At 38.8% G+C, this 26,695-nt stretch overlaps 1 protein-coding gene across 6 annotated transcripts in view; it reads right to left on the bottom strand.

Annotated features, from left to right (window-relative positions):
• ANKRD17 (ankyrin repeat domain 17) overlaps positions 1 to 26,684 on the bottom strand; it is a 183,143-nt gene extending 156,459 nt beyond the window's left edge. For 5 of the 6 annotated variants that reach the window (XR_002830645.1, XM_014460628.2, XM_023758640.1 and 2 more), the window contains exon 1: positions 26,403 to 26,683. Coding sequence is in view for 5 of the 6 variants with exons in the window: in XM_014460628.2 (XP_014316114.1) it covers positions 26,403 to 26,630 (228 nt within the window). In the remaining variant the exon portion in view is untranslated. Of the gene's footprint in view, positions 1 to 26,402 lie in introns of all 6 variants that reach the window. The other variant, XM_014460635.2, reaches the window with a different exon arrangement.
• Between the last annotated feature and the right edge of the window lie 11 nt (positions 26,685 to 26,695).

Genomic DNA, 26,695 nt, shown 5'->3' with positions numbered 1-26,695 from the left:
ATTTTTGTTTTTTTGTTGCACATGCAGAGTTCCTTTTTAGTTCCAAATCAACAAATCAGTCTTCATTCATGCTAAACTGTTATTTAGCCCTGTGGTCAGCAAACCGCGGCTCACGAGCCACATGCAGCTCTTTGGCCCCTTGAGTGTGGCTCTTCCACAAAATAGCACCTGTGGGCGCGCACGTACAGTGCAATTGAAACTTCGTGGCCCATGCACAGAAGTCGGTATTTTGTGGAAGAGCCGGTATTTTGTGGAAGAGCCACACTCAAGGGGCCAAAGAGCCGCATGTGGCTTGCGAGCCGCGGTTTGCCGACCAGTGATTTAGCCCATCCATTACATTTTTTCTTTATAATTTTCTGAATCTTTTCTGGTTCCCTGCCCCCTTTTCAGTGAAACTTTGATTAATCATTACAACACGTTCTTAAATCTTAAATGAAATACAATTGTATTTTTTCTTTGAAGTTTTCTTCTGAATTATATCTGAGGTCAATTGTTCATTATCTTAGTCCTCTTCCATTGTGATTCTCCTCAATTGTCTGATTATCCCTGTTTATACTGGTACACAAAAGATTACTTTAGAGAGTACAGGAAGCCAATGTGGGCTTTCTCTGAGGTTGTTCAGGTTTCTTTTCCCAATTGGAAATGTAGTACTTAAATGGAAATGTATACTATTTAAACAGACAGGGCATATGGATAAGCAGATACCACAGAGGAAGGCACACTTTCTATCTTCTTCAAAATTTCTTGTCCTCTAATGGTACCTGTAGTGGACTATGAACTGTAATTTTACTGTTCAACATGCTTTTCCCCCCACCCCTTTTCCTTTCACATATTCTCTCTTGTTTGTAGGGAAAATATTCCATGTGATTTGGGTGGGGTGAGTCTTTCCAACCACCATAGGGATGGCCACATGAAGGTACCTGGACACGAAGTTGAGCTTGCTAGGTACCGCCAAAATTGTTTTTTCTCTGGAGTAGCATGCTTTAGTGCTTCTGCTTCTCTCAGGTTCCAACATCTCAGTAGCTGTCCTACTCAACTGTTGGTCTACGTTGTTGAGATCGGATCTTAGACTTCAGGCCCAAGGACAGACATCAATGCTACTGGAGCTGTTTAAACTGTAGAAAGGGCAGGAAGGAGGCCCACCTAACCTAGCACTTTGAATTCTTTTAAAAATTCTTGATTATTACCCAACTAGTGGCCCGGTGCACAAAATCCGTGCATGGGGGAGGGGGTGTCCCTCAGCCCAGCCTGCACCCTCTCTAATCTGGGACCCCTCGGAGGATGTCCGACCGGCAGCAATCCGGGACCGCTGGCTCCTAACCACTCACCTGCCTGCCTGCCTGATCACCCCTAACCACTCTGCCTGCTCGCCCCCAACTACCCCTCTCCCGCCGGCCTGTTCGCCCCCAACTGCCCACCATGCCGGCCTGATCTGCCCCAACTGCCCCCCCACTGGCCTGCTCGCCCCCAACTGCCCCCCACTGCTGGCCTGCTGGCCCCCAACTGGCCCCCCTGCCAGCTTGCTTGCCCCCAACTGCCTCCCCCCCGCTGGCCTGATCACCCCCAACTGCCCTTCCCTCCTGGCCTGATCGCCCCTAACCAACACTGCCTCCACCCCGCCCACCATGGCTTTGTCCGGAAGGACGTCTGGAAGGTCTCCCAGCCTAATTAGCATATTACCCTTTTATTAGTTTAGATAGATTGCCCACTACTGTTCTTTGTATTTGTTGATTCCAAGCATGGAGCCTTCCCGAGATTCTCCTAGGAAAACCTGAGCTTACCTCTGTTATCTTGGGTTCCAGTTTCCTCTAAGATTTTGCTGTTAATCCATTCCTGTGAACTTTCTATCTTCAAAATTTCTGGTCCTCTGATGAACTATAATTTTACTGCTCAACATGTTTTTTTCCCTACCCCCTTTTCTAGTCACATAATCCCTTTTGTCTGTAGGAAAAATATTCCATGTGATTTGGGTGGAGATGATTCTTTGCAACTACCATGGGGGTGACCACATGACCCATGTCTGGCTAGAATACTCCATCCCCCTCTCCTTTGCAGCCATCTTTGCCTGGCTGAAAATAAAGTTAATACAGAAGGAAAGACTAAAAATATTGAAAGAAAAACAGTACCGATGACATTATTCAAATCTGGATTTATCGATGTTTAAGTTGGATCTTCACCTCTCCTTCCCCACACACATGCAAACATACATTAAAGTTACAGAGCTAATGAGGTCCTTTTTCTTCTCTTTGTAGTAGTTTGACTAATATAATAATATCTGTTCCTGCTTTCCGAACTGTAATTTAATTGAATCTTTAAGCAATATCAGTGCGACGTTCAAAAGAAAGGAAGTAAAAGAAATTTGCTTTCCTGGCCAAGTAGTTCAGATTGTTAGAATGTTAGAACATCATTCAGATACACCAAGGTTGTGGGTTTGATCTCCAGTCAGGGCACATTCAGAAAACAACAAATGAATAAATAAGCAGAACAACAAATCCATGTTTCTCTCTCTCTCTCTCTCTCTCTCTCTCTCTCTCCCCTTCCTCTCTCTAAAATCAATAAATGACATACACAAAAAAGAACAAAATTTGCTCAATCTACTGTATTTAAAAGAAAAGTTAGGGCAATAACTGTAAAATAAACCTGAAAAAATGAAATTAAAGCTTTATAGTTTGGTGTTAAACATATAGTGAATAAATAGATGTAAACTTTATTATAAGTACATCTTATCATTACATAAGGTAGTCTTCATACCACTAGGGGGGGAAAGCAAATATAAAATATAATTCCCTCTTAATTAGTTCTTTTCTGAGGCAAGATTACAAAGAGAATGAAGAAGGGAAGGTTGGTAGAGATTTAAAATTTTCTAATCTACTATTACCAAAAAAAAAAAACCCAACACTTTGAATGGTTATGCAGTGGCAATCCCTGGAAGAAAAATTCCATTAACTATTGGTGTGATTATTGGGACAGAGGTAGGGAAAAGGTTGTTTAATTTTTATGTTTGGAGCTGATAAAAAGCACAAAGGTCACTGAACTCCTCAATGAATAAAATGAAATCCAGTAATCTTCACCTGAGATTCATAATCCATGGTTCATAAACCTATGCCTCAAGAATTCTATAACCCTCTTGAAACAATTTATAAAATGCTCTATGTATATATTTAAGTACATTTGGGGGGGGAGGGAGGGGGGAAGAACAGTTCCATAATTTTCATTAGAATCTAACTAAAATCCACGACCTAAAAAAGGTAAAGAAAACTGTTCCTGACTGCAAAAAAACTCCAATGACAACTTCATTCAAGAATTATAAGTGACGCCCTAACCAGTTTGGCTCAGTGGATAGAGCGTCGGCCTGTGGACTGAAGGGTCCCAGGTTCGATTCTTGTCAAGGGCATGTACCTTGGTTGCAGGCACATCCCCAGTAGGGGGTGTGCAGGAGGCAGCTGATCGATGTTTCTCTCTCATCGATGTTTCTAACTCTCTATCCTTCTCCCTTCCTCTCTGTAAAAATCAATAAAATATATTGAAAGAAAGAAGAAAGAAAGAAAGAAAGAAAGAAAGAAAGAAAGAAAGAAAGAAAGAAAGAAAGAAGAAAGAATTTAAGTGACAAATCCAGAAAAATATCTAAGTAATGAATACCTAGACAACACTGTCAAAAAAAATTATTGATATCAACATGAAGAAAATGAAGTTTAGTAACTTTCCAAAGTCACACAGTATTAAAGCAGGATTCAAAAGCAAGTTTCCCAACTTGATTTCAAAGTCTTTCCATACAATGCTTTTTCTAGGAGAAATATTGATAAGAAAAGAATTGGATTATTTCATAATGACTGTAATTTTATATCCAGCATAGAAAACTGCCAAGCACTCACATTCCTGGGGTTTAATAAAACTGGAATATGACCCTTCTTCCTAATTGCTCTTTAAGATTTTCAGGGAAACTTCTGCTCCTGGTAGTGAGGTCAGGAGGACCTTAGTATGTGATTAAGATGAATGAATCTTATTAATGTTCAAGACTGCCTAAACTAATTGAATGAGTCCTCTTGTAAGCAAAGTTGTTCTTTGGACTCCACGAAATACAAAATGAAGTTGCTCATGCACGTAAGACAAAAAAACTGACACTTAAGTGGTAATAATCCTGGAACATTACAATGGCTGAAAAGACAAGGATCCATTGACCTTGTACATAATAAGGCACAGTCACAACTTAAAACATATCCCAATACTTAGATCTAGTCAAGAGAACTTAAGTACTAGAGCTTGGGTTGGAGCTAGCAAGTTGGATTGAATGGTACAGAGGATTTTATACTATGAGGTGGTTATATAGGGGCAGAGTAAGAAAAGAAAGGTATAAAAGGAACAAGTGAAAGAATAATCCACAGCAAATTAGGTTCTGAGATTTAGAAAAGAGCATGGTCAAATCTTTCCTTTGATACTTTGCCATTTTATCTAGAACCATAGAATCATCTACTAAGTCTATAGCAGAGAAGTCACAGAAATATGATTTGCTTCATAATAAACATTTTCAACATGTTTATCTCTTTTTCCTACTAATCTTATCTGTCACTCTATCTTTATGATAAAGTACTATACATTTTTAATTTCTGGGGGAATTTATAAATATATTCTATTTAAATACTAAAGATCTAATAAATCCAGAATATAATCCTAAAAGGGCATCTATCCCACACAACTACCACTTGTGAAATCTTCATTACAGAATCCCACTCACTATACTAACATTGGCTCCACCTAAAATAAATTAACCCAAATGTACAATTACAGCTGAAGAGAATTAGCAATCTATAAATTCAATAAAAAACTCAAATTAAATGGAATTGGGATAAAAAAAAAACCTACATTTTTCTAAATTACAGACTTTTAATTTTATTTTTTAGAAATAGCCACACACCTTACTAATCAGTAACCTCACTTTCACTCTCCATTGTTCCTCATATTTCAGTTTTAAGTTCTCTATGGAAAACCTTATAGTTTAAAAATGTTTCATATATTATCTCATTAACCCCTCCAAAAGAAGGTATTCTTATGTCCCTTTTATGTGAGGTTCTAAGATTCAGTTTGCATATCATACTTACTTGACAGCCTGAATTAAGAGATGTAACAGGTCTAAAACAGCATTCTTCTTAATTCACATTTTTGAGAACTTACTATAAAAGAGGTCTTCTACAAGATACGTACTTTGAGTTGATGTTCCAGAAAAGGTGAAAAATAGTACACCATTCACTCATAGTCTATGAAATCCATTTCAAGATCAATCACATGAATTTTTCTCAAAATGGATGGGATTAGTAAAACAAAATGTAACAGAACAGAGCAACAAAATTAGCCACACTCTGCTAAAGTTGTGTTTTGTTTTGTTTTGGGAGGGTGTTATAATCTGGTGTTCTAACTAAGTCTTAAAATGTTCCAGGATTACTACCACTTAAGTGTAATGATCTAGAGGCAGAACCTAAATGAAAGTAAGATGTCATTCACAAAGATCTATAAAGAGGACCTAGATGCAAGATGAAATGAGCTAGTGAACTCTATCTACAACTCACACAAATCATATTCCTTGAGCAAATACCAGGAAGCCATAAAAAATAGCAAGGAGGCCCTCACCGGTTTGGCTCAGTGGATAGAGCATCCACCTGCGGACTGAAGGGTCCCAGGTTCGATTCCGGTCAAGGGCATGTACCTTGGTTGCAGGCACATCCCCAGTAGGGGGTGTGCAGGAGGCAACTGATCAATGTTTCTAACTCTCTATCCCTCTCCCTTCCTCTGTCAAAAAAAAAAAAAATCAATGAAATATATTTTTTTTAAAAAAAGAGAAAAAATAGCAAGGAGGCAGTGGATTTCAAGAATTAAAAAAGCAGACTCTGATGTCACCAACCGTTCATGTTTTATTTCATTTTCATCATTTCTGTGACCTTGATCAAGTTATTCTTTGCCTTGATTTTTTAACTATAAAATATGAACAATAATATTATCTTAGAGTTGTCATAAAATTAAATGAGTTACTATATGTAAAGCAATTATAACTTGCGGGCATATGGTTAGCATTCATGAGAATATTAGTTATTAAAATATTAGTTATTAAGGTTATAATTACCCTATTTGCTAAGTGTTATGAACACCCAGGAAAGAAGTTGTATTTTATCTGGTACTTTAGAGACAAATTAGCAGTCAAAAGAGAATAACATCGCCCAGCCAGTGTTGCTCAGTGATTGAGCATCGACCCATGTACCAGGAGGTCACCAGGTTTGATTCCCAGTCAGGGCATATGCCCAGGTTGCAGGACTGATCTCCATCAGGGGACAGCCGATAGAGGTTGATGTTTCTCTCTCATCAATGCTTCTATCTCTCCCTCTCCCTTCCTCTCTCTCTAAAATCAATAAAAACACATTAAAAAAAAAAAAAAAGAATCCTCAGGACGTAAAAAAATAAGACAGTGACATCCAGAAAAAATAAATACTAACAGGGCTTGAAAGCTGACATTAGACCTAGCACATCCTAAACCATTATGAAACCACTGTAGTTTTTAAAATATGGCACTGACATATATAATAAAATGAGAATTCCAGAAACAGACTAATGCACCTTTGGTCTAGCACTTTCATCACTGGAATGTATCTTTCCAAAATATAGAAATGCATACACAAAGATGAAAGTCAAAAAGAGTCTACGGCAGTATTATTTGTAAAGGCAGAACATTGAATACAACCAAAACATTGTCTCCAAATACTGGATAAAACCAGGAAAATCATGATATCTGACAAGGAAATCCTGCATAGTCATTAAGAAGATCTAACTATACGTGTATTTATATGGGCAGTCTATGATGAGCTATTAATGTAAAAAGAAAGCTTCAGAATATTTTTATCATGACCCCATTTTACACAAAACAAAATTTGTTTACAAAAATATGCATGGGGATATATATGTGAAAATGCAAAAAATGGGGCATGAAATATATACACTTAAAATCTGTACCTTGGGATAAAAAATAAGGGATATTTTCAATTCTTACTGCTTTTCTTCTTCTACAGTTTACATTTACTACATGTTTAATAAAAACAGAAAAAAAATGCAATCTCCCTTTAAGATTCCTCCCACATAGATGAATTAAAATAAGCAGAAATAAAACACCAGTCACACTTTAGTATCATTGCTGCATACTTTAGAATAGGTTTGGTTTAAAAGATCATCCCTATAATAGAATTAAAACTCATCTACCTCAGATCTTATAGCAGCTCTTTTATTTTATTCAGGCACTGCCTGAATAACAACTGTGCCGGTTTTAAAATATTACCAGTTTATCTGAAATATATTTTTAAAACGTGGAAACAAAACTAAAGAACACTGGAATAATAATGCAAAAGAACTAAAACATTATTCATAGAGTTTATAAGTCCTGCCCTAATAGTATTTGTAGAAATGTACAAATCCAAAGACAGCTCACTTAATACTAATCTTAAGGACATTATGCTAAGTGAAATAAGGCAGTCACAAAAAGACAAATACTGTATGATTATACTTGTGCAAGGTATCTAAAAGTAGTCAAATTCATAGAAACAGAAAGTAGAATATGGTTGCCAGGAGTTGTTTAATGGGTAAAATGTTTCAGTTCTGCAAGAGAAAATGTTCTGAAGGTCTGTTGCACAACAATAGGAACTGTACATTTATATGGTTAAAATGGTAATTTTATGTGTGTTGCTTATCACAATTAAGTTTTTTAATCATTAAAAAAATAAGAGATATGAACCAAATTACATAAACCACTTAAAAATCACTAAACTATAAAGAGATCAGATAAAGCACTTGATCAAACTCTTTTCTAACTTCTCCATGGCAAATACAATTTAAAATATAACATGTAAGATTAAGAGTAAATATAATGCATATAAACTGAATCTATAAAACATAAATCTTTATGAGATGATGTAAGGAAGGAAATTAGTTTCTCCCAATAACTTTGAAAATCTAATATTAAGTGAATAATATTAAAAGAAAATACAAATTAAAATGTTAACAAAATCAAATCTAACAGTGTGTTAAAAGAGTAATACCATACTAAGTACTTTAAACACATTAATATTAGGAAATTTATTACTGCAATTAGTTATATGAACAGACTTCATGGAAGAGGGGAAGAAATATCTCTTTCAATAGATCCCAAAAATACATTTGATAGAATTCATTATATATTTCTGATATAATGTAGTAAGCTAATAGAGATACTCTAAATTGATACAAGCTATCTGCATTATACTTAATAGTGACACAACAGAACTCCCAATAAACAAAGGAAAAATAGACAACCTCTACTACTACTTTTATTTAACATTTAGGGAGTGTTCAAAACTGATGCAATAAAAGAAAAACAAATAAGAGATATAAATATTGAAAAACAGACAAAAGACAAAATCATTCAGCAGGTTAAAGAAAAACACACCCAGACTAAACTGGCTTAACATGAGAATTCAGCTTAGTGGCCATATACTCAAGATCAATAGGTTCCTATACACCAACTATAACTAATTAAAGAGTGTAATGGAAGAAAATATACCATTCAAAATAGCAATAAGGACTACAAAATAATCTAGAATAACCTTCACAAGAAATGTGAAAAACCTATATGAAAACTATAAAAGTTCATTAAAGACAGATGAAGGGCCTGAAAAAAAAGAGGCATGCCATGTTTCTGGATACATACCTATTTCTTCCCAAATTAATCCAAATTTTAATGTCATTCCAATCAAAATCTCAATGGACATATATTACAGCAATTTACAAAAGCTATCTGACAAGCTAAATTTACAATATCCAAAAGTCTTGACGAAGATGATCAATGAGGGAGAACTGCCTTCTAAGACATCAAAGCATGCTAACAAATTAGGTTGAACAATATGAAGTCACAGGTATTTGGTAACTTTTGAGGCACAAAACAAAGCAATTTCAAAATGTTCTACCTAATAACTAAAATTGGTACAGACAGAGAAATAAACAAATGGCTGTTAGGAATGTGGGAATGTTAAAACATTGAAATTTCCCACCATCCACAAATCCCTCTCTAAGTGCTAAGAAACAGGGAAGATTCCACAAAGTATATAATACTAATAAAGCTTGGCTCACTCCAGTTTAGTTTACCCAGTTACAGGCATAAAATGGAAGTGGAGGACTGAGGAAGAGAAGAGGCACTGGGGGGAAACGTTTCTTCCAACAATCCTGGAAAAGAAAGTATTTCTAACTTGAAACCTAAAAGCAGAGTAGAAACAAAGAGCCAAGGGAAGAACATCCCAGAAAGAAAGTAAAAAGACCCCAAGTGAGAAAGTCTGCATGTTCTAAGAACAGAAAGGCCAGAAGGTGACTAAAAGATAGCAAATGAACTGAAACGGATATAAAATGAGGATAGAACAGTAAGAAGGATCATCCATACAATGTCTTACAAACTAAGGACTCTGGGTTTTATTCTAAGAGCAGGAGAAGTCAAATAATGAGTAATATTTCAGAAAGGTTAGCCTAGTGGCTGCATGAAAAATGAAATATGGAGAGAGAGAGAAGAGAGCTAGGGAAAATTAGGAGGATACTATGATACTATGATATCCAAGTAAGATAATAGCCTGGACTAGGGCAAGGACAGCCAAGATGGAGAGAAGTGGGAAGCTTCAAGGTGTATTTTGGAAGTCTTATGTCCAATATCATTTCCCTTCCGACTCCTCCACCTCACATTTTGGTAATAGAAAAATTCTTTCTTTGGGAAACCATCCCATGAGGCCCAGGTGGAAATGCCCTCTCCTAGACAGGGTGGGAAGATATGATCAGACTAAATATGAGATGAGATGGATTGACTTCATAAAATAAGCCACAGGAGTAAGTCTACAAGGAGCTGAGCAGAGCTGCTGAAGACAGGAAACACTGAAGCCATCACTCATTCATTCATAGGACTACCAGGAGTCAGAGCCAACTCAACAGCATGTAACACATAGCCTTAAGCAAAGCATCTTTTTCCTTAGTGACAGTGGCTGGTTCAGGAATGGACACATGAGCCAAGCCAGGCCAATAAGACTGTTTCATAAATGCAGAGTGATTTTTTTCTTGTATTGTTAGCAAAAACAAAAAACAAACAAAAAAACCCACACAATGTAATCCTAGAATTACATCAGCTTAAGACATTATCCCTCAATATCCACACTCCCCCTTTTCTTTCATTAAAACACTTCTCAAGCTCTGGCTGGGTATAATGGTCACATAGCAAAACAAAATCTTAGCTATGGACATATAACTAAGTTCTGGCCAGTGTAATATAACAAGAAGTGGTTTTTTCAATTTCTTGGTTAATTCCTTTAAAAGGAAGCTATCTGTGCTCACCTGTTTCTTATTTCACATGGGCTGGGTATTAGTTTGCGAGGACTGCCACACAAAATACCTCAGGATAAGTGGCTTAAACAACAGAAATTTATTCTCATAGTTCTGGAGGTTAGAAGTCCAAGATCAAGATGTCACCAGGCTTGGTTTCTTCTGAGGACTCTCCTTTTGGCTTGCAGGTTACCACCTTCTCAATATGTTCTTCACATGGCCTCGACTCTTATGTCCAATTTCCTCTTATAAAGACACCTGTGGAATTGGATTAAGGCCCACCCACATCACCTGATTTAACCTTAATTACCTTTCAAACACTCTATCTCAATATTCAGTCACATTCTGAGATACCAGGGCTTCAACATGAATTTTGAGGGAAGACAATTTGGCCAATAATAGGCTGAAAAACAGATGTGATACTGGTGAGCCACATAAGACCTTGTAGATGAAGATAACACCCTGAGGCAGAACTGTCCAAAAAGATTTCTGTGATGACACTTTTCTATATATGCACTGTCCGATATGGCAACCACTAGCCACATGTGACTATTTCATTAAAAATAAATAAAATTAAAAATCCAGACCCAGTTGTACTAGCCACATTTCAAGAGCTCAATAGCCATATGTGGCTAATGGCTACCACATTGGACAGCACAAGTTAAGGGGTGATGTAACAAAACAGTAGAATCTTAGATCTACATGTGATTTGAGTACTATACCCCAGAGCAGTGGTCGGCAAACTGCGGCTCGCGAGCCACATGCGGCTCTTTAGCCCCTTGAGTGTAGCTCTTCCACAAAATACCATGTGCGGGCGCACCTGTACAGTGAGAGTGAAACTTCGTGGCCCATGCACAGAAGTGGCTCACGAGCTGCAGTTTGCCGACCACTGCCCCAGAGTATCATATAATCTATGTTGCGTGAACCACATGTGTTTTAAAGTTTCTCTGTTCAAACAACCCATTGTTTAACAATAGAACAGAAGTGGATGGCTACTATAACAAATTCCTAAAAACTCTGAAGCTAATAAGCTCAGTTATGTAGTAGCAAAATATTAAAACTCTTGCCTAGCCGGCATATCACATGACTAACAAAAATGTACCTCTAAGAAAAGCAGTTAGAAAAACTCAGAATACTGGTATGTTCTGGCTATTTAAAGAACAACCAGAAAGATCAATTCAACTAAAAATAAGATGGTTTGTGCTCTGGCCTGTGTAGCTCAGTAGGTGGGGATCATTCCATGTACTGAAAGGTTGTGGGTTTAATTCCTGGTCAGGGCACATGTCCAGGTTGCAGGCTCAATCCCTAGTCAGGGGTGTGCAGGAGGCAGCCAATCAATGATGCACTCTCACATCGATGTTTCTCTCTTTTCCTCTCTCTCTAAAAATCAATGAACTATTCTTTAAAAAAAAAAAAAAAGTTGACTTCACAAAAATCAGGTTAAGAGTATTGCTTTTTCACCCTTGATGGTTTTTTGTGTGTCAGCTTGGTTAGGCTAAATCAGTGGTCGGCAAACTGCGGCCCCTTGAGTGTGGCTCTTCCACAAAATACCACATGCAAGCGCGCATGTACAGTGCGACTGAAACTTCGTGGCCACACTCAAGGGGCCAAAGAGCCGCATGTGGCTCGCGAGCTGCAGTTTGCCGACCAATGGGCTAAACCAAGAAGAAAGGAGAATAGCAGCCATTTTGTAAATACCTTCTCTCAGTTATTCAAATACTAATCTAGGTGCTAGTGTGGGGTTGATTTTGCAGATGTGATTAAAGTCTCTAATCAGTTGACTTCAACCTAGGACTGTGGTCGGCAAACTGCGGCACTCGAGCCACATGCGGCTCTTTGGCCCCTGGAGTGTGGCTCTTCCTAAGCCTTAGGAGTACCCAAATTAAGTTAATAACAATGTACCTACCTATATAGCTTAAGTTTAAAAAATTTGGCTCTCAAAAGAAATTTCCATTGTTGTACTGTTGATATTTGGCTCTGTTGACTAACGAGTTTGCCGACCACTGACCTAGGGTGATCATCCTTAGTGAGCTTGACCTAGTCCAACTCTTAAAGCGAATGGGTTATTCCTAGCAAATCAGACTCCAAATAGCAGCTGAGTCTACAACTGCTCTCACTTCCTGGATCTTCCTCTCCTGACTGCCTATGGAGAACAGCATGTGACCATCAGTTCCTACCTGACTGAGATCTTCCCTTCCTGCTTTACAAATTTTGGACTTGTTTAGTCAGTCCTCAGAACCATGTAAGCCAATTCCTTGTAATAAATCTCTTAATACATATCTATCTAACTCTCTATCTTACCTAATAAAGAGGGAATATGCAAATTGACCATCATGCCGTACCGGTCAAGATGGCTGCGCCCACAGCAGAGGCTAAGTTCCCATAATGAGCCTTAACCAGCAATCAGCAAGGACCTGAGGCTGCATGGCGCTGGGCCGGGGCAGGAGATCTAAGGCTGTGCCCTGGTGGGGCTTGACAGGGGACCTCAGGCCACGCCCCCCACTCCAGCGCCAGGCTGGGGACCTCAGGCCATGCCGGGGGACCTGAGGCCGCGCCCCTCACCGGCAGGGCTTAACAAGGACCTCAGGGCATGCCCCATACCCCGGCACGGGTGACCTCAGGACACGCCCCCCACCTGGCGTGCACCGAAGGACCTGAGGTTGCGCCCCCCCAGCCAAAACTGAGCCGGGGGACCTGAGTCTGCACCCCTCGCCCGGCGATGTTTGACGGGGGCCCTGAGGCTGCGCCCGCCGACCCTGTGGGGCTTGACGAGGGCCCTGAGGCTGCGTCCCCCACCCAGCGGGGCTTGACAAGGGTGGGGCTGGCCGGGTCTGGATCTCACCCAATGGGGGTGGGGCTAGCTGGGTCTGGGTCTCACGCGATTTTAGGCACCATGAATGTGCGGGGACTTGATTCTGGGTCCCGCAGCGCACCCCAGACTGACAGGAGGAAGGTTTTCATATACATTTTACTAATTTTCTTTCATCTCTGACACTTCTATTATAGAGAAAGGGCAAATAGCAATATTAAAATATTTCCTCTAATTAATCCCCTTTTAATGTGCACGAATTTCGTGCATTGGGCCACTAGTCTTATTATAAACCTCCTTCTTCTTGTTCTGCTTCTTTCAATACATCCTAACTGATACAACTATTCAAGCCTATTATTTCCGATACTCTCTAGGTAGCCAGGTAATAGAAAGAGATTGAGAGAGAAACAGGCCTAGCACAGAGAATGAAATTTTCAAAAATTGTGACAAAAAGATATTGCTATAGTTATTGTCACATGGTACAGACAATAGAAATCTATAAAGCTTTTGAAATTGTTTACCAACAAACTGTATTACTGGCTATGAAAACCTTCGATTGAACTTTAACCCTGCAGCCCCTAAATCTATACTGAATGGTAGAAAGCTACAAAAGTTGTCCAATTCTTAGGAATGTCATATTCTTAAATGCCTACTACTTCAGATGTGGTAAAAGAAGATAACAGTCCTAGCTAGTTTAGCTCTGTGGATAGCGCATTGGCCTGCAGACTGAAGGGTCCCAGGTTCGAGTCCAGTCAACGGTACATACCTGAGTTGTGGGATCAATCCCCAGTGGGGGGGTGTGCAGGAAGCAGCCAATCAATGATTCTTATCATTGATGTTTCTATCTCTCCCTTCCTCTCTGAAATCAATCTACACTAATAAAAGAGTAATATGCAAATTGGTGTCACTCCATTACACCCACCAGCCAATCAGGATGAGTATGCAAATTAACCCAACATATACAGGCACAGAGCGAAGACTGAAGGCTCTGCCCGAGCGAAGACTGAAGATGACTAAAGACTAAAGACGACTGAAGACTGAAGAGGCTTGGCTTCTCCACTGCGGCCGGAGCAGAGAAGCCTCAAGGCTTGCCTTCTCTGCTGTGGTCGGAGAGGAGAAGCCTCAAGGCTTGGCTTGTCTGCTGCAGTCGGAGCCAAGGCCTGGGTTCCGAGTGCCAGAGGAAAACCGGTGCCGGCAGCCAGGGGAAGCAAGGCCGATTGCATGAATTTCTTCCGTGCAACAAGCCTCTAGTAAAAATATATTTAAAAAAAAAAAAGGGAGAAGATAACAAACAAGGAAGAATCACCTAAGAACAAAGCCAAGGCCACACAGAATAATCAAAAGGGCAATCCCTCCATAAAGCAAAATCAGAGTTTAACCAAGTTACTTACACAGTTGCCACGGCAAACTATTCTGCCCAGATGGATTTCATTACTAATATGAACCATGACTGCTGTCTACTTTCTATTCTTCCCTTCTCCAAAGAAGCTTTTATTAACATTATCTTATTCCTATTCACCACTCTACAATGGATTGGGCAAAAGAGAGAGATACGCTGTTTATTATTTTACAGACTACGCACTGAATTAGAAGGAAAAGCATTATGTAGAGATTACTCACTTTGAGCTATATGAGTAACTGGATGGGACTCTGGATTGATTCTCTTGAGAAAGGAAGAGGATTGTGTTGCAAGGAAGGACTGTACAAATATTGGGTGGCCAGTGGTTCAGCTTGGTACTCAAAAAGTAAGGTTTATATTGGAGATATTCACTTGAGTTACCAGCAAATGCATGTATAAAGGCAAGACTAGATAAAATCACCTAAGAAGTCAGCCCAGACACAAGATGGAAAAGGCCCAAGACTCAGCAAGGAGTTACTAAATACACAAAGGATATATAGTGAGGGAGTAGAAGGAAGCAAGAAGTCCAACAAAAAGCAACCAGCAACACAGAAACAGGAGAGGGTGATATTAAAAAAGCAAAGAGAGTAGCACTTTTTAAGAGACAAAAACGAATTTACAAGGTCAAATGCTACTGAAAAGAGTAAATAAGAAGTGAACACAATAGTTATTATATCCAAAAAGAAATCCATGTATCTTTGGAAAATATTTTTTTCTTTTTTTAAAATTAATTTATTTATTGTTTAAGGTATTACAAATAGTAGTACATATGTCTCCTTTTCCCCCCCATTGACCTCCCCCAGCCTCTCCTAACCCCCTCTCCCCCAAGCACTTGCCCTCACCACCCCTGACAGTGTCTTGTGTCTATTGGTTGTGCTTATATGCATGCATACAAGTCCTTGGGTTGATCTCTTACCCTCCCAATCCTCCCCTACCTTCCCCCTGTAATTTGACAGTCTGTTTGATGCTTCTTTGCCTCTATTTTTGTTCAACAGTTAACTTTTCTTTAAAAATATTGGGGTAGCCTGGCTGGCATGGCTCAGTGGTCATGGTTCGATTCCCCATCAGGGCACATGCCTGGGGTGGAGGGCTCTATCCCCAGAGGCAACCAATCAATGATACTCTCTCTTCATTGGTCTTTTTATTTCTCTCTCCCTCTTCCTTCCTCTCCAAAATCAATAAAAAAAAATTAAAATACTGGGGTAAAGGTCTCCAGAAGTCATCAAATAATAATTCATTTTATTATACAAAAACATTTTTCTACATCATGAAAATACTGAAAACAGACAGAGAATACATGTAACAAATAGAACTGTGAAGAATATCCATAAATATAAATAACACCAACAAATCACTAAGAAAAAGGCACTAATAGAATAAGGATAAAACAGTAAATTTTCTTTCTTTTTTTTTTATATTTTATTGATTTTTTACAGAGAGGAAGGGAGAGAGACAGAGAGTTAGAAACATCGATGAGAGAGAAACACCGATCAGCTGCCTCCTGCACATCCCCCACTGGGGATGTGCCCGCAACCCAGGTACATGCCCTTGACCGGAATCGAACCCGGGACCTTTCAGTCCGCAGGCCGACGCTCTATCCACTGAGCCAAACCGAAAAAAAACACATGAAAATTTACTCAATGTCAATAGTAATCAGAAAACTGAAAACCAAAACAAAACACTATCTTTAAAAGATTTAAAAAACTAAGATGACTGACCATTTCCAACAGCATTCTTATACACTTTTGATGAAAGTAAAACTTAGAGGAGTATTCCTCAAATTTAACATGTGCATAACTCTGGTCCAGCAATTCCATTTCCAGGAATCCATCCCAAAGAAATGTTTTTATACTAAAAAATAATGTAAAAGGATGTTCAAAATTCAGCTTACATGTGCAAAACAATGTACTGAAAAAAACAACAACACATAAATGTCTATCAACATAAAAAATCAAGCCCTAGCCGGCACTGCTCATTGTTAAGAGTGTCCGCCCTAAGGGTGGAGGGTTTGATTCCAGGTCAAGGGCGTGTACTTGGGTTGCAGGTCTGATTCCCCCATTCCAGTTGGGGTGGTAGCCAGAGGCAACCAATCAATATGCAATGTGTCTTTCTCACACTGATGTCCTCTCCCCCCCTCTTTCCCTCCCTCCCACTATCTCTAAAAACAAATGGAAAAAATATCCTTGGGTAGAATTAACCAAAAAAAAAAAAAAGTCAAGTATATTATGCACATTCATACTACGGAACATTCATAATAAGTGAGAATGAGGCAAATCCTTATGTACTCTCTTATACACACACACACACACACACACACACACACACACTCTTCCACCAAGAAAGCAAAACATTTGATATACACCTACCTGTTAGTAGCATTTACCCTGAGAGTGGGATAAAATCTTTATGTATTAGAAGACTGTTTTTTAGAAGTTAAAAGCATTCATTAGTTTTTATAGTTAAATAAATATATAATAATTATCTAAAGGTTCATCTCTTCAACTGACATATTTTGGGAATGCTCATCAATGAAATTCTTAGCAGACAAAATTTCTTTGTTAATCCTCACCCAAGGATATTTTTTCCACTGATTTTTAGAGAGAGAGAAACATCAATGTGAGACACATTGATTGGTTGCCTCCCACACACACCTGACTGGAGCCAGGGATCAAACCTGCAACTGAGGTACCTGCCCTTGACCAGAACCAAACCCGGGACCCTTCAGTCTAAGGGCCAACATTCTAATCACGAGCCAAACTGGCTAAGGCAGCAGACAAAATTTCTAAGTGACAGTTCTGCTCTGTGTGATAATTTGATTAATACACCACCAAGAAAAAAGAAAAGATAATTTCAAACAATGATTAATTCTGGAGAATAGGATTATAAGGTGATTTTTGTATTCTTTAGATCATTTTTATCTTGTCAAATTTCCATAAATATGTATGTATAGTTTCTACAAATATGTATGTTTAATTAATATTTGATTAATATTTAATAGGAACACTGTACATAGAAATCTCATTTAAAACCTATTTAACATTGTACCCTACCACTGTCCTTTAACTCAATTTCTCACATTTTAACACATCTCTACCTGCAGCAACCATAAGTATACTAAAATAGCTACCTCTTTTCTTACTACAAAATCTTCAGGTAAAAATTAGAATAGATAATTCTTTGGTGTAATTTAGTTGTCAAGAACACTCGAATATATCACATACAGACCTCATCTTAAAAAAAAAATACCAAAAATTATTGAGTATTCTAAAAGATATTCATAAAAGATATAAAGTGTACCCTACCAGTATTCTAAAACAGAAACAAAACAATCCCTATGAGACCAATTCTAAAAACAAAGTTACACTGAAAACTAACATAGACTCCTAAGTAATTATACAGGTTTAAAATCATCTTCATAGTTTTAAATTATTATCGTGTTATCTCAACAAGATTTAAATTTTATAAAGCTAGGAATACTGTACCATTTTCCTCAAATCCCTCATAATCTAAAGTGATTTTTCTGGGTCTGAGTAATGCTTCTTTAAAAAATTCACTTAGAACCGAAACCGGTTTGGCTCAGTGGATAGAGCGTCGGCCTGTGGACTGGAAGGTCCCAGGTTCGATTCCGGTCAAGGGCATGTACCTGGGTTGCGGGCACATCCCCAGTAGATGTGCAGGAGGCGGCTGATCGATGTTTCTCTCTCATCGATGTTTCTGACTCTCTATCTCTCTCCCTTCCTCTCTGTAAAAAATCAATAAAATATATTTTAAAAAAAAGTATACTAATAGTGGCACTTATCTTCTAAAAATCATAAAAAAACAGAATTCCATCACTGTCCTAAATTTTTATGTATATAAGTTTAAAAGTTTTACTAACTGCAGTATGTATACAATCATTTAACTCAATACATACAGCTATAATTTTAAATATAGCTAACTTTTTCAAATTCACTGACAGGGAAATGATCGAGATTATGAACAGCCACACATACGAAAGAATCAATATTTATATTTGCCAAATAAAAGAATTAACTCCTATATTGCATCTCGCACTAGTAAAAGCTATATTATCTGAGACTTTGCAACAGGACTATTTTGTTATTCAGTTGGAATAACAAATAAGAGGGAAACATCGCCTAGAGAAGGAAGGAGATAATAATGGGGTCAATGACTGAACTGGAAATAGGCCTGATGTAACACCAACAAGACGACTTCCTTTTCTTCTCAGGTTTCATATTTAGGGTGATAGGAAAGAAGAAAAGGAAAATAGTACACCGTTATTTACTCCAAATTCAAAACTGATTAAACCACTTTTTCCAAAGATCTGAACATTTTCCAATCAAAGGTTCTTTAGTTAAAAGACAACCCATGCCCTGGCCAGTATGGCTAAGCAGTTAAAGAGCATCAGTTGGGCGCACCATATACCTGAGTTGCAGGTTTGATTCCTTATGCGGGAGGCAACCATTTGATGTGTCTCTCTCACATCAATGCTCTCTCTCTCTCTCTCTTTCTCTTCCCCTCCCTCCCTTCCACTCTCTCTGAAAATACATACATACATACATATATACATACATACATACATAAAATATCCTCAGGAGAGTATTAACAACAAAAAAAGAATATATGAGGAAAAACCCAGACCAAGAATTAATTTTAGAAGTTTTTATTTTTTAATTTATCTTTCTTTTCTGTTCTTTCTTTTTATTTTGGAGGGGGCAAGAGGATAAAAAAAAAAAAGAATTAGATAGAATTAGATTAGACCAGCCGTGGGCAAACTACGGCCTGCGGGCTGGATCCGGTCCGTTTGAAACGAATAAAACTAAAAAAAAAAAAAGACAGTACTCTTTTATGTAATGATGTTTACTTTGAATTTATATTAGTTCACACAAACACTCCATCCATGCTTTTGTTCCAGCCCTCCGGTCCAGTTTAAGAACCCATTGTGGCCCTCGAGTCAAAAAGTTTGCCCACCCCTGGCTTAGACCCAATGACAGCCTAGAAAGGGGATATGCCCTGGCAGAGATGCATAGCTATAGACAAGTTTCATAAAGTGTCAGGTCTAGTCTGTACTTTCAAATTATCTCAAAAAATGAGAAATGAGGGAGTTCACTCAATTTCAAAACTGAAATATTCACTATCTAATACACATATTTTTCTCCATGTTATATGGTTCAGTTTGAGTAACTGGTTAATTTGAACATTAATTACCCAGCAATCTATATATATAAATGCCTAAGCGACTGGAACGACCAGTCGCTATGACGCACACTGACCACCAGGGGGCAGACACTCGATGCAGGAGCTGCCCCCTGGTGGGCGGTGCACTCCCACAGCCAACCTCCCCAACCTCCCCCAGCTGACCAACCTTCCCTCCCCCCAGCCCCTGGGCTGGGACGGGGAACTGGCGCCGCGGTGGCAAGGAAGTGGGGGGGGGCAGGGAACTGTGCAGTGGCAGGGCACTGATGATGGCGGCGGCGGCGGCACCCAGCGTCTGTTCCTTCCGCACCTGGACCGGTGACCGTCGCCTCCTCTCTGACCCGGCCCTGATTGGCCTGGCCCCAGATCAGTCCTGATCACCAGCCAGGCCTAGGGACCCCACCCATGCACAAATTTCGTGCACCAGGCCTCTAATACGAACATAATTAAGTATAACCTGTAGTCCTCCTTGTTCATGTTTTCCATCCCTAAACCTACAATCATTTGTAAACTATCTCTCTCTAGAAGTTCCCTAGTTTTAGTGATCATTTCATGGTACAACAGGCAGAAATATATATATATATACACACACACACACACACACACATATATATATAATGTTTTATATAGCTGTATCACCACATTATTTAAATAAAGATTACGATTTCTATTATCTCCAATATCTTATATAATCTTATTCAATATTATGCTTAACTTTTCCTGAAAAAACATGCTTTGTTCCAGACCATTTATCCAAAAAGGAATATTTTTTTACCAAGGACTCAAAAAACCTATTTAACGTTTTCAATTTATTCCCAACCATCTTGTTATTCCCATAACCACAATTCAGTATGATCTATTTGCACAACTGGAGAGAGATTGCATCATATATCAAACTTGTTTTATAAAGAAACTAAATAATACTGGCTCCAAAAAATATTCCGTAAGTATTGTATCATCCCATTTTTTTTTTCTACCTGACCCTCTTTTATTTATAGTTTCATCCAGAAATTTAAAATAACTCTCTAACAGACCAGGTAATGTTTATGAATTCTGTAAGATGACAGAAAGCAACCTCAGTTTTGCTTTCAATAATTATTCCTGTATTAATTTCGAATTTTATAGCATTCTTGGTGAAAATAAAATCCAACATGTTGCTTTCAATAATTAAAATCCCAAATTATAAATCAGGATAAATGATAATTATACTGTTCCACAATTCCACTTCCCCTCATGACTGTATAAGAAGAGTTAATTTAAAAAAATCCAAAAAGTTAAGAAATTTAACACCATAAGTCAGGAAGGATATTTTATTTCTGGATGACAAGTGGGTAAATGTATAACTCTACCAGATAGGAAAGGTTCCAGGGAATAGAAGGGTATTCATATATACCCATCACCTTCAACTCCCTAATGACTTGTTTTTTCCAAAAGGTGAAAGTTGAAAGTTGTTGTTAGTCAGCCTAGGCATAGTTTACCAAGGATAATGGTGCCCTCTATTGGTCCTAACAAAAACGTAAGTGGTACCAGCAGGTATTACTTCATATACCATTATGAAGTAAAATTCTTTTTCATCTACAGTCAAGTTAAAAAATTATAAGGAAGTTCACTACATCCACATTCTCTAACACACTAAGTTATTTTTATAAAAATGCAGAATACTGTTATAAGTTCAAATACATTGCCTCAAGGACCTTAAAAAAAAATCAATCTCCTAGTCAACTGGATGCCAGTAGAAGCAGTCTAATGAATAATCTAGTGAATTTCTGGGAGCCACATTATGCTGATTTGATGATTATTCAACAATGAAAATTTTTACAATACTCCAATGAGGTTGATGAGGTTTAACGATGACTAGAGTAAATTGAGTAGAGTGCAATTAAAACATCTGACAGAAGTCCACCATAAATAGCTGCAACCAAGTTTGGATACCTTAAGACTTGAGGTCCTAGCCCTAACCGGTTTGGCTCAGTGGATAGAGCGTCGGCCTGTAGACTGAAAGGTCCCAGGTTCGATTCCGGCCAAGGGCATGTACCTTGGTTGAGGGCACATCCCCAGTAGGGTGTGCAGGAGACAGCTGATTGATGTTTCTCTCTCATCGATGTTTCTAACTCTCTATCTCTCTCCTTTCCTCTCTGTGAAAAATCAATAAAATAAAATAAAAAAGACTTGAGGTCCTGAATAATGAATCAAATATGATGGCACCTATTTCATAGGGTTATGGTGAAAATGAAATGAGAATACATGAAAGCTGTTTTAACTCATTTAAATCTCATAGCAATGCAGTAAAACAGGATCTACTATTATTGCCATTTACATACCATAAAAATGAGGGGGAGAGAGTTTAAGTAATTTGCCCAAGATCTAGGTGTATGGATAAAGGATTTGAATACAAGCTCCAGGGCATGCTCTTAATATGTTAGACTTGACACACAATAGGCACTGAATAAGTAATAGTTTTTATTATGTTTTTTTAAATGTATATATATATATATATATATATATATATATATATATATCTAGATGGCTTAAGGTACTTATCAAAAATTCAATAATCAATGTCTATTAGTTTAACTGGTTTTCTCCCTAATACCTGTGGAAATCCAAACTCCAACTATTTGGAAGCCCTTGGATCCAAGAAAGAAAGAACACTATTCTTTCTCTTGGCTTCCTAAATGAATTCATGGAAAATGTTTATCGAGTATTGTGCTTAAACAGAATAGGAGACAAGATAATTATGATACAACTAATGCTTCAAAGAGCTTAACATCTAGTTTACAAATACTGCTTCTTCAATTAAGATGACAATGGGAAACAAGTAAGCCTCTCAACCCTACCTCTTTCATGTCAATAAAGATTTTCCAAAATACTTTGAAAAGTAAGTCAGTACTAATTTATTTACTGGTTTCCCTTGTCTAAAATGTCTTCACTAGGTTTGTTCCTTAAATTTAAAGCCTTAAGTTATCTATAAAAACATATGGAATTCTGATCAACTTCTACTGCATTTACATTTTAGGCACACAAAACTGTTACATTTGTACATGAGTCCTACTTTTAAAAAATACGTTTTTTATTTATTTCAGAGAGGAAGGGAGGGAGAGAGAAATGGAAACATCAATAATGAGAGAGAATCATTGATCAGCCCTCCCGCATGCCTCCTCCTAGGGATCAAGCCTGCAACCCCTGACTGAGAATCAGACCATGACCTCCTGGTTCATAGGTTAACACTCATCCACTGAGCAACACCAGCAGTGCCACGAGTCCTACTTTTAACAGAAAAATTTTCCTGTTTGAATTCTGCTTTAGCAAACACTGATGCAATTCAATTACATTTTAAAATGCATTCAGTAGAATGCAATGTTATGTTTTAAAAATATGTTTTTAATGATTTCAGAGAGAGGAAGGGAGAGGGAGAGATAGATAGAAATAGAAACATCAATGATGAGAGAGAATCATTGATTGGCTGCCTCCTGCAAACCTCCTACTGGGGATGGAGCATGCAACCCCGGCAGGTATCCTGATGGGGATTGGTGTGTGACCTTCTGGTTCATAGATCGATGCTCAACCACTGAGCATACCAGCTGGGCTAATGCAATGTTATTTCTGAAATGGACTATCAACACTTGCAATTTCAACATGTTTCTCTTTGTAATATTAGAGTTAGTAATTTAACTTAGTCTACTAATTTGAAAAGAAGTGCATCACAGCAATATGGAAAATAGAAATGTATTTCTTAACATAAAAGCTGTTAGGAAATACATTTCTATTTTCCATATTGGTCAGTTACCCACTGAGAGACAAGATAATTATACATTTTTCCATTTTTGACCTAAGGTTTTGTGTCAAATGGGGAGGGAAGAGGAAGAACTCTTGGTCTTATGTTTTTGTTTCCAGGTATATCCAAAGTTACACCAATTATCTAAAACATGATTATTCTATTCTGAAATGCTGAACAGAAAATCCCATTTCAATAACCTGTTTTAACATTTAATAAGAATTAGATTCTTTTTCTTCAACACTCAAATAAAGCTGTTTCAATTGCATTGCCTTTCCTTCAAACTTTTCCTTTCGGCAGAAAGAATATCCAGCCAGCATTTCTTTATAGCAAATGTACAGATAGTTATGCTATCCTCCACCTTTTCAGATTAAATACCCCCAAACCTTAACTTTTTATATTCCTCTTTAACCTTGTGATGATTTTTAATGGAACGATAATCTCAAGAATCATGTCATCCACATTTTTCACTATATAGCTAATAATATAATGAATTAGAAAACGGACTTAAATACAAGTATTAGCCACAAAATTTCCTAGCACTAGAAATTTAAACTTCTGTCGATGTCAATAAAATGGTAATGAAGTGAAAAACATTGCACAAGTGATCCATTTATAACATATAGTGACCATGAGGTTTATTTCTTTATTTAGGTCAAGGATGAAGGCAGTTGTAGACATACTGTGTACTCCTTTCTGTTTGCTCATCCCTCATCATGTATCTGTATAGATTATTTTTAATGGTTGCACTTTATTACACTTATCTTTTGACTTGCTGTCATAACAAATGGCAAACCCACAATACAGAACAAAGTAAATTAAAAATAAACACTCGCCTAGTTGATCAAATTCAACATATACCATTCCTGGTTGTTGTTTTTTAAAGGAAAACCTACCTAACTCACAAAATAAGCACATCTACAAACTTAAGACTTTTCTACATGATGTAAGAGATAACTCAATGTTTTGCTTATCAGACCAAAATCCAATGGACTAAACTATAAGTGAAGTTTGCAGCATAATAATCCAGTAAGTAATGCATTCAACTTGACAGTGAGTTCCAAACCAGAGCTTGATGTTTTGTTAGAGAATTTAAAATCTTAACATTGGTATTTTACCCACAATTACATGATTGTGTTACCATGCAATTCACTGCCTATTTTTTGAAAGAGGTCAGGAAGGGAATACAAAGAAGTAAGCTGTCAAAAAGTGTACTGGTCTGAACCATTAGAAAACTCTGATTTGTACTTTTGCTACTACTCACCACAATCAGTTTCCTCTAAGCCTTGTTTTCTTAATCAATAAAAAAGAGTTGGACTAGATTTCTCTAAAATGTTTCTCGTCTCTGTGAAGAACCATGCAACTGAAAGTTCTACCTACTATAATAGATTTTATTGAAAACAGGATCCCATCACATCCCTCTCCTTCAATGTTTCAAATGTAGCCTGAACAACAACTATCCTGAGACATCCAACTAGGTCAATACAATATCTATCAATACAAATCAATCCACAGAATTCAACAGGTTAGTGGAATAGCTGGAAATGTCCATCTCTTTGGTACACATACTTGAACTATTACATCCCTGCTTATATATAATGTCATCCTGTCTGAGGTAAAAGAGAAACTGGTCTTCTACTAATAGACAAGTCTCCAGCTCTTTAAAGGGTATTTCTCTATTTGAACAGAATCCAAGATTCAATAACGCAATTTTCAAAAAAACAGCCTTGCACCAAGTTAAGCTCTATGTTTGTAAAAGAGAATAAATGGCAAGTGGTATTTCTAGACAATTCAGTTGTTCTCTCATAACTAATTTTTATAACCAGCCTTTAAAGCTGTTTTCCTTCAGCTGCCTTAAGTTACAACTTCTTTACCCATATCAAAATTCCCTAGCTTCCATTTCAGAGAGTGCACAAGAGAGTGACAAAAAAAAGACAAAACACCCCAAAACAACAACAACAACCCTGCTAACTAACTAGTAAGGCTAACCCTTAAGCTTGTTGTCAGCCTGGTATGCTTTACTGAACTTTTTGGGGTTCCACGGCCTCCTGTGAAGAACGAGGTCCTGCAACGCCGCCTGTCTGTGGACCCAGGAAAAATTACAAACAGTTATGAAACCAGATCACTAGGACAAACCAAGAGGCCTTCCTCGTCCAACTCACCACGACCCAGCCTGGCTCCAAGCAGGCACCTGAGTTGCCCCACAGCACCTGGAAAACATGACCTAACCTAATTCTTCCTCACGAGGGAAGCACCTGGAGAGGTCATGGGAACGTCCGTGTGAGGATCAAACGCACTTTTCATCCTCTGCATTGCATACAAATGTAGTATATGGACAGAAGACCAGTTTATGCAAAAATCCTTGAAACAGGGAGGAAGTGAAGGTTACTTCGGCAGCCACGATTATGAGAAAAACCCGCAGCAGAACAATACGGAAAAGTACAGCTGCTCACGTGTCTCACACACACAAACACAACTCTAAATCCATGACCACCTTACCTCCCCCCGCAGACTGCTCCTCGAACCGCACAACTGGGAGAAATTTACCAACTTCCAGTCGCCGATCCATCATCTTCCTCCCGCCCCCGCCCCGGGCCCTGCCAATGGGGAATCTAACCCGTTTCTCCCCTCCCGGGGTAGCGCTCTGTTCTCTAACTCCGTGGACTCGGCGGTGCTCCCACCCCCACGTGTCAGCCGCCCTCCCCCACAGCCCCACGCCTCGCGACTCGGGCACGGGAAGCCGGCCCCCGAGAGAGAGCGACCCGCAGAAATCGGTCCCCCCCCCCGCCCCCAAGTGCCCTCCCACCCTCGGCCCCTACCCTTTCCAGTCCCTTCCTCCTCCTCCCTTTAAAGCAGGCCCTTGCCTCAGAAACCTCCTCTTCCTCGTCGTCGTCGTCCTCTTCTTCCTCGCTGTTGTTGCTGCTGGTGCCGCCGCCGCCTCCGCCGCCGCCGCCGCCGCTGTTGTCGCTGTCGCTGCTGCTTTCGCTGCTGCTGGGGGGTCGGCAAGTCCGGTTTCGCTTGGCCTTGTGGTGCTGCTGCTGCTGCTGCGGCGGCGGCTTCTTCTTGAGGAGCAGGTCGCACACTCGCACCATCCCACGAGGAGACGAGGCCGAGCGAGCCCCGCTGCCGCCGCCGACCTCCGCCGCCGCCGCCGCCG

This window comes from Myotis lucifugus, unplaced genomic scaffold (genome assembly GCF_000147115.1).
Source record: "Myotis lucifugus unplaced genomic scaffold, Myoluc2.0 scaffold_136, whole genome shotgun sequence".
In the NCBI taxonomy this organism is placed as follows: Eukaryota; Metazoa; Chordata; class Mammalia; order Chiroptera; family Vespertilionidae; genus Myotis; species Myotis lucifugus.
Note: the sequence above shows the minus strand (reverse complement) of the source record. Positions and strands in the feature narration are given on the sequence as shown.